At 45.6% G+C, this 9,020-nt stretch overlaps 1 protein-coding gene across 1 annotated transcript; it reads left to right on the top strand.

Moving 5' to 3' along the window:
• The first annotated feature begins 762 nt into the window (after positions 1–762).
• Positions 763–4,170, top strand: LOC119971348 (C3a anaphylatoxin chemotactic receptor-like). Its single transcript, XM_038806763.1, has one exon. It carries the CDS (start codon positions 765–767, stop codon positions 1,782–1,784), a length of 1,020 nt encoding a protein of 339 aa, XP_038662691.1. The 5' UTR covers positions 763–764; the 3' UTR covers positions 1,785–4,170.
• Positions 4,171–9,020: the final 4,850 nt, after the last annotated feature.

The following is a 9,020-nucleotide window of genomic DNA, read 5'->3' as shown; positions in this document are numbered from 1 at the left end:
CATAGCAATCTTCAGGGGGAACCCCACAGGAATAGGTGATCACTGCTGGGGATGGGGCATGGACTGGGGAGAACCTCAAAATGGAGGCTCTCGTTAAGACCTCTTTCATTGGTGATAAAGGTGAGAAATGTTACGTGAGGGGAACCAGGATGGAGGATTGATCCCTCCAGAAAAAGGCCTGTAGCTGTTCCTGGACCCACATAAAAATTGTGCCCCCCCCTGATGCTGCCAATCGATTCAATGCAGGTGCCCATGGAACCCTAACCTCTCAGCAAGAAGCCATCTCTGCAGCCTTACCAGACTCCCAACCAAGTAGGGGGTACTATGCAATGGGAGGAAGGTTGCACTGCTGCACCTTTGCCACTAGCTTGGTTGGGCTGACCAAATATAATGGAAACCAATGATCCAACCTGTGACCCCCCCCCCCCCATGCTGTACCATTCACAAATCTAAAGGCATCACGTTTGGTCAGTACGTAATACTTCATACTGCTGTCGAAGTCTGTAGAAGAAAGTCAATTTGTTTTAATATATTTATGAGTTTCAAATTTTCTGCCAAATGAGCGCTTGAATCTCATTGATCCGCATCTAATCAGAACAATCCTGGCCGCTGTACAAAGGAAATACCGCCAGCCTATATGAAGTAAGAATAATGTATTGCACTTGTGCGTTTAAGATGATTCAGTTTAAATGAGGAAGTGGCTTCTGTAGAAACCTTAAGAGCAGCTGCTTGCTTACACTGGAGAGCAGTTCAAGGCAGCTGCGATGGAGTTGAGTAACAACGGGACAGATGATTCGTTTCGAACCCAAGATACCGTGGCGAGCATCGTCTTGGGCCTAGCTTGCCTCCTCGGAGTACCGGGAAATTCACTGGTCATCTGGATTATAGGTTTTGCCATGAAGAAGCAAAGATCCCCGACCGTGTTGCTGATCCTGAACTTGGCAGTAGCTGATATGCTTGTTCTGATCACCTTGCCTCTTTGGATCTATGCTTTCCTGCGCGGCTGGGCCTTTGGAGAACCATTTTGTAAAATCGTGACCTACGTCATCCACTGCAACATGTATGTAAGCATCTTCCTGATCACCGTGATGAGTGTCGAGCGCTTCATGGCTGTCATCTACCCGTTTGCCACCAAGCAGTGGCGCACAAACAAGGTCATCATGAAGGTGGTCCTTGCTGCCTGGATACTGGCCTTTCTCTTTGCAGTTCCGGTGTTGATTCACCAGGTGACGAGTGACGATGACACTGGGCAGCTGCAGTGCCTGTTCATGGAATTCGACACCATCGAGCAGGAAATCTTGTGCGAGGTATTACAAATGGTGATTGGTTTTGTAATTCCCTTTACAGTGCTTTCTATTTGCTACTTTTGCATTGGGAGGAAAATGAAACACCTGAGCTTTACTACCAAGAACAGAGCTGGGCTGGTGATTGGCAGTGTGGTGATTGTATTTTTCATCTGCTGGGTACCTCACCACATCTTAAAGCTTATCTCAGTCATAGCAATGACATCAGACCAAGCCACCGCAGACACATTAAACAATATCTACAATGCTGGCATCTTCATTTCTGGAGCTCTGGTTTTCATGAACAGCTGCGTCAATCCCATATTATATGCGTTTGCTGCCCGGAATATTCGTAGCAGTTTTCGACTATTATCCCTGGCCAGGTTATTTGACCAGATGACCCATACTCTTAAAGAAGAATCTGGAAAAGAATGCACGGATACCACAAGAAAGGACACAAGTGTCACTATGGATGAGATGGCTTCTGGAGAGGATATTTGAAGTGGCATTTGTCTTTTTCAAGGAAACAAATTCTGGTAAAGCCTCATGCCCCTCACTGCACCCCTCCCCCTGCCCTATTGACCCTCCCCCCCATCACCACTGCGCCCCACCAAGCCGCAACTGTTGCCAAGGCAGGAAGAAGCGTCTGCCTCACGTCCTGTGCAGGATGGAGGGGAATAGCCCCGAGGTAGAAGTATCAACTGATCACCCTCCTTTCACTGAAGCCGTCACTAAACAATGAATCTGAGGCAGAGAAATGGGTCATATGGGGAACTTACCCCAAGGTCCCATCACCCAGTATACCATGCCATTTCAATTCTGAACTGGTACTTGCCCTAACTGGATTTCTCACTATTATCCTCAAGAAAGTTGGATGATTGAAGTTAGCATTAAGATCCTGGAGGGATTTTGAGGAGCTTTTGCTTCAAGCTTTGAAATCTGTCCCCATCAAGTTGCTCTCTATCATTAAATCAATTCTTACTGTGAGGGTAAAATGGCTGTGTCAGGAATTTCCCAATACCTACATGGTGCAATAGTCTGTCAGGAGTCCTTGTTTCATTGGTGTGGTATCGGTTTTGCTTTGCCTTCAGATGACAAAGTTCTCTCTTTGTCCAGTTCATCAATCAGCAGTACAGTAGTGCTAACCAAACACTACTATCTACAGCAGGGGAGCCCCACTACCATATGTTTGGAATTGGAGTGTTCAATCTTAATTGTAATGTAGATTTAAATTCTTAGGTTAGTGGTGCCAACTTTCAGCTCTGCTAATTAAGGGTACTTAAAATGAAAATAATTTCCCCTCGGGAGTGTCATCTTAAACAGTAACAGCAGGGAATTCTCCTTTCTTTCTAGTTACTGATTGTCGCTATGCCTTCCCATTACTCAGGAGGACAGGGTCTGTCAGAGCCCACTGACAGCTCCAATGACTATATAACTGGGGTGCTCTTGTTGATTGAGTGAGGCACTTTCGATTGTCCTCTGCCCCCTATCCCACTGAGAAAGATTCCTTTCATTATTGTGTGGGGAAAATAGAAAGCTGCACGGCAAACAGGCGCACTTCAAATTCAAACAGAAATCGATGGTAGGTGCAATACCAAACTACACAAACAACCTGCATCTGCTTAAAGTCACTTTTGCTGTGACTTAAACTTCCAGCATTATAAATCATTTTCATTTCCTACACTTTAATAACAAAGCGAAAATATATGCCAAGGCAATTTTTGCTGCTGAGTGGTCGACCTGCAAGTTAAAAAGAGGAAACAACACAATTCTTTTCCCCTCTGAAGTGTTTCATTACAACTTTAAAACTATTAATTCCCTTTTCTGTTTGCATTACTGCAGTGCTGAAATGACAATCGTTATAGAACTAAGCAATTGAAATGCTGTCATATCGAAAAGAAATAACCTCCGTATAATCTGACTTTATTACGTCAACCATTACCTTATATTAATGTAAATGTGTAATTATTGTCGGGAATTCAATGCTTCAATATTGCCATCATTGGTAGAGTATTTGTTGTTTTTACATGTGGATCCTACTGATAACTCTTTTGCTGGAAAGGCAACTAATTTTGTATGCTGCTTAAGCTAACACAAAAATAACCAGAAAAACAAAGCATCCATGGAACACCGATTTGCAATCATGATGGAAGAAGATATCCTTAGAATGACATTGCTAATTCCTGTATGTCAGCATTGGTTTATAAACATTCAATGAAGTACTTTCAATACATGCTGCTGGCATGAAATGACAACAAAGGGTTAATTCAGTCAATTTACCCCGTTGTGTGGAAGTGGTGGCTCAATGGTTCTGCTTAAGAAGGTGGCATCATATGAAGTGGCAAAGGAAGGCACTGCCTTTCTTTTCAGATCTTGCAGCCCTTTTTGAAGAAGAAGAGTAGGGGAGTTCAATAATTATCCCTCACCAAAATCACAAAAACAAATGATCTGCTTGTTTATCTCCGCCATTTCTGGGACTTGCTGCCTCACTTCCTGCAATACATCAGCGACTAGATTTTGTAATTGTTTCATGAGCTGGAAAGCACTTTGCAGAATTCGGAGGTCATGAAAGACGCAATATAAATGCAAGTCTTCTTTTTTACATGTTGCGAAAGGACAGCAGAGATTTAGGAGATTAGATGACTTGTTAACTGAAGGGAGGACATGGAAAGTCTAATTTGACAAAGCTAATATTTTGAGAAGGAGGAAAGATTTGTGTTTTGCATGATGTTAACTTGTGCGAGTAAAGGTAAATTTCAGTGTAATTTATACATTGTCTTAATGCCTTTCTTTTGAAGATGTGCTTTTACTCGAATTTACCTGTGCTATTGTGTGACAGAAATATCTGGCATATAAGATAATAAAAAACATATGTTTATACATACAATAATATGGTCCACACGTAAGATTTCAGCAAATCAAAACTATTCTCTAATACTTCACACTTTATGCTACAACAACAAATTACATCACAGATTAAAGCATTAGATGTCGTGTATCATTATATGCATAAATGTGGACTGTTTCTCTGCATTAAAGGCAGATCAGAACTGAAGGATCATGCTAGAATAAATAAGGAGATGCAAGTCTGAAAGTTGAATATTAATCTTCTGCTCTGTCCTTAATTTATGAAGCAAATAAACTCAATGCTGAGTTTAGTGAATTAGAACGTTTCACACATTTTGGGAAGGTTTTGCCAGGGGCTTCGACACCCCAATGTCAGAAGGTAATGGGGTCTGGTCACAATTCCCTGAGTCCCTAATTGGCCGCCTCAGTGCTTGCTGTCCAGTTGAGGGAGATGGATGGGCAATTGAAACTGCAACTCCAATTAGAGGGCTAGCAACTCTTCAACTTTGACATCCCCCATGAAATGGACGCAGTTGAGACAGCTCAGGGATCAGGAGAGTGCATGAAGCAAATAAACATGGAAACATAGAAAATAGGAGTTGGAGGAGGCCATTCGGCCCTTTGAGCCTGCTCTACCATTCATGGTGATCATGGCTGATCATCCAAGTCACCCACCTTCCCTCCATATCCTATGATCCCTTTCACCCTAAGAGCTGTGTCTAACTGCTTCTTGAAAACGTGTCTTGACCTCAACAACTTTCTGTGATAGCTACTTCCACAGGCTTACCATTCACTGGGTGAAGACACTTCTCCTCATCTTGCCTCCTTGGCCCACCTTGGTCCACCACACCAGGGCCATGCTGGTAAAGACCATCTGAGCCCATCCGAGGGCCATCCCACCCATCCCTCTAACAATGCACTGCCTTCCTAAGTCTCCTCTAGCAGACCACACCCGAGGGACCCCTGCAATAGGATTACCCCTCCCCATGACCCTTGTAATAGGAAACCCCTCAGGTATCCCTTTAAACGCCCCCTCCCCCCCAGGGACTCCAGTAATAGGGGGACTCCTGATGGATGCATTGAATCTCGTGAGAACGCTGTGAGCCGGTTGGATCCCGGGAGTGGGGTCTCCCGGATTTCACTGCCCACGTTGAGCCGCAGCGAGCTGATTTTCCAGTACCAGTACTAATCAGCACTCAGGTGAGGCCTTACGAGTGCGGCCGGTGACTCTCAGGAGCTGGGGGAATGTGGCCTTAGCTAGGCCGCGCATATTTAGATGAGCCCAATGGCTCATTTTAATATAATTTACTGGATCACGCCCAGCGAGGGAATGATTCAGATTGTGGCGGGTGCCGCGGGTCAGGTAACTCGCAGGCAGTTTTGCACCCAGCGTGAATCTCAATTTGGGCCTCTCCTACTATTCACCCGGCACGCCCAGATCAATGCTGGGCGCAACGAGGTGAAAAGTTGAGTCCATTATGTTCGCCTATCCCCAAAGGGTCTGCACACCTAGATTGCCAATGATTCCGTTCTCATTATGCAGTACGCAGTCTAGCCTATTCTCTAGGTCAGTGGTGGGAAAACTTTTCCGTGCAAGGGCCACATTCAGAAATTCACAATTTTAAAGGGCCGCATAGTATATTAAGTGAAATAATTAATATTTTAAATAGCCAAAATAAAAGGTCTTTGAAGAAAAAAAAGCACATTTATTTGAAAAACAAAGTAACTCAGTAAGTAACAGAACAATGTCAATGAGAATGATGCATCTGACTGCAGTCATTTACCAGTTTGTTGAAATCAGGTGTCAAGTTGCTTGTGCTGATCCTTAACACTGACAGAAGCACAGCCTAGCCGAGTCAATGATAAAAACGCGCGTAGTCGGGTGGATGAGTGGGGCTGCCTTATTGGTCGGCTTAGTTGGGTGTGAGACCAATAGGAGTCCAGGTTACAAACAATAATAAGGCTTATTGTTTGTAACCTGGACTCCTATTGGTCGCACACCCAACTAAACCAACCAATGAGACAGCCCCACACATCCATCCCACTACGCGCATTTTTATGCGGCCCGTCAATGAGGTGCCCGGAATCATAACCGGCATTTTTGAAAAGCCGCCGGGGAAAAGCCGCTGAAGTAAATGCGCTTATTGAATAAGCGCATTTACTTCAGCGGCTTTTCCCCGGCGGCTTTTCAAAAATGCCGGTTATGATTCCGGGCACCTCATTGGCGGGCCGCATAAAAACCATTGTCGGGCCGCATGCGGCCCGCAGGCCGTAGTTTGCCCACCCCTGCTCTAGGTGGTTCCGCAACGTATTGGTCCAGAAACCATCCCACTTACACTCCAGGAATTCCTTCTCTACGATATTATGACTAATTATTTGCCCAATCTATATGCAGATTAAAATCACCCATAATTAAAGATGTTCCTTTATCGCATGTGAGATACCCTCAATTACAACTCGAGAGAGATGATTGGTAATACTAAGGCTTTAATTGGCAGAGAACCAGTCAGCTACCGAGAAGTGTGCTCACTGCACACTGCCCACTGGACATTACCTTATATATGGCTCCCTGGGGGGTGGAGCCGGAGGCAGAGTCCCCCAGGGTTCGAAACCCAGTCTTAAAGGGATCATTGCATTAAAGGTGCAGTCACCATTCATCACAGCATGCATCTCTAATTTCTTGTTTAATACTATTCCAACATTGCCACTACAGTTTGAAGGTCTAAAAACAATCCCTACCAACTTTTATCGCTTCTTAGTGTTTCTCAGCTCGACCCATACAGATTCTACATCATCGAAACAAATCTCTTTCCTCGCTATTGCATTGATTTCCTCTTTAACCAGCAATGCAACTCCACCAGCTTTTACTTTTTGTCTGTCTATCCTAAATACCCCTGGATGTTCAGTTCCCATCCTTGGTCACCCTGCAGTCATGTCTCTGTAATCCTGTCTAGATCAGACACGTTTACACCAATCTGCACGATTAATTCATCCATCCACACGTAAAGGCACAAAGCCTTACGGCTTGTCTTTTTAACATGTCCCGTTTCCACTAGTTTAAAACCACTCCAATCACTATCATCATAGGTGCCAAGCAGCTAGGCCTCCTTCTTTGGCGCATGAGTCTCCAGCGCTAATGGAGCCCAGATAGCCGCAGAGACAGCCTCCATGCTAAAATCTTAGCAGACTGACAAATTAATCCTAACAGGGTCCTTAAGTATTGAAATTTGCAGCCTGCCTCCATTCAGAGGTCAGCTGTCCAAAGTCCGATCCCACTGCCGGGAAACATCCTCCACAACGGAATTGTATTGGGGAGCTGTCCCAACATGGCTTCCAGCTATTTTCCAGTCTCCTCCTTCCGGTTTGCCTTTACAGAGCCAGGAGAATCACACGCTTTCCTTCTCTATCCCAACCCTTCTCTGCAAACATAATTCTCATGCCATCTTTCACTTCCCTGTCACTACCTGTATGTGAATCTGGTAAGTAATTGCATTGTGTTAAATGTTTAATGGTAGCGGTGGTTTTCAATTGCTAGCTGCCATATCTCATTTGAAAATGTGTAGAAGGTAGTTGAAAATAGGAATATAAGAACATAAGAAAAATTAACAAGAGAAAACTATTCAGCCCCTCAAGTCCGCTGCGCATTGCAATACGATCATGGCTGATTTTCTACCCCCAACTTTCCAAATCCCTCTTCATAGACCTGGATTTCCCGAGAGGTCAAAGCTCCATTTATCTCAGGCGAGGGGACAGGAGTGGAGACTGGGGGAGCTGCTGTTTAAAGTGATGGGAGGAAGTTTTCAGTACCTTGGGATTCAGGTAGCATGGAGATGGGAGCAGTTACATAAATTAAATCTGGCCCGATTGGTTGAGCAGACGCAGGAGGACTTTAGAAGGTAGGATATACTCCAGTTGTCATTGGCGGGGAGGCTGGCAGGGCCCTGGAGTACTCCCCGCAGCTATGGCTGCGGATACGGGGCCCTGGACATCCGGTCGGGAGTCCGCGCAAGTCGGCGGTCTTCAGCGGCCGCCCCCGTGTGACATGGCGGACTCACACCGGGGACCGGCCCCAAAAATATAGGCCCCACCACCAAGATCGCGCGCGCCCGCGGATCGGTGGCCCCCGATCGCTAGCCTGGCCGTCCATGAGGACCCCCCCCAGTGAGGAATTCCCCCGCCTGACTCCACAGCCGCCTCTGGCCGTTCTTGACAGGCAAAACGTGGTTAGAACCACACCTTCGGGAACTCAGCCAGTTTTCGTCGGAGAATCGCCGCAGGGGGCCTCTGTCAATGGCCCCCTACCCGTGCCGCGTAGACTGCGCACACGCGGTTCACGGCGATTCTCTGGGGACAGGAGAATCGCAGGAGTGGCGTCAGACCGTAGTTCGGGGTTGACGCCCATTCTCCGCCCCCGCGCCGATCGCGATTTTGGCACGGAGGCTCGTAGAATCCTGCCCAATATGACTATCTAGCTCAGAAAACCACAAGCATAATTTTAAATTTACTCAGTAAAGCAAACTGCTGATCAAAATAAATCGGCAGTCAGTCAACCCAGACAGCCATTGTTCAAAACATTTCTTCAAGTAGTGCACCATTTTATGGAGCCCACCAAAATTGACAACAATGGGATATCCTTTGTCACAGAGTCAACATCAACACCATTGTGAAAGTCCTTAAGCTCTTAAAGCTGCATATACACTTAAAAATGTTAACATAGATCAAAATTCCACACTTCCAACACAATTTGGACTAATGCAAAACCCAGGCCAATCAATAAACTGGGATCTCTGGAGGAAATATTTCTTTAGATTGTGATCTCCCAAGGGGCTGGGGACCATGACAGAGAAAGCTAACAAACACACTGGGCGGAATTCTCCGAAAGGCCCGACG

Source organism: Scyliorhinus canicula, chromosome 9 (assembly GCF_902713615.1).
Source record: "Scyliorhinus canicula chromosome 9, sScyCan1.1, whole genome shotgun sequence".
In the NCBI taxonomy this organism is placed as follows: domain Eukaryota; kingdom Metazoa; phylum Chordata; class Chondrichthyes; order Carcharhiniformes; family Scyliorhinidae; genus Scyliorhinus; species Scyliorhinus canicula.
The sequence above is the reverse complement of the archived record's forward strand: the minus strand, read 5'-3'. Positions and strand labels throughout refer to the sequence as shown.

What these genes read in the sequence shown, in the direction of transcription:
- LOC119971348 (XM_038806763.1), top strand. Translation starts at nt 765, where the DNA reads ATGGAGTTGAGTAACAACGGGACAGATGATTCGTTTCGAACCCAAGAT.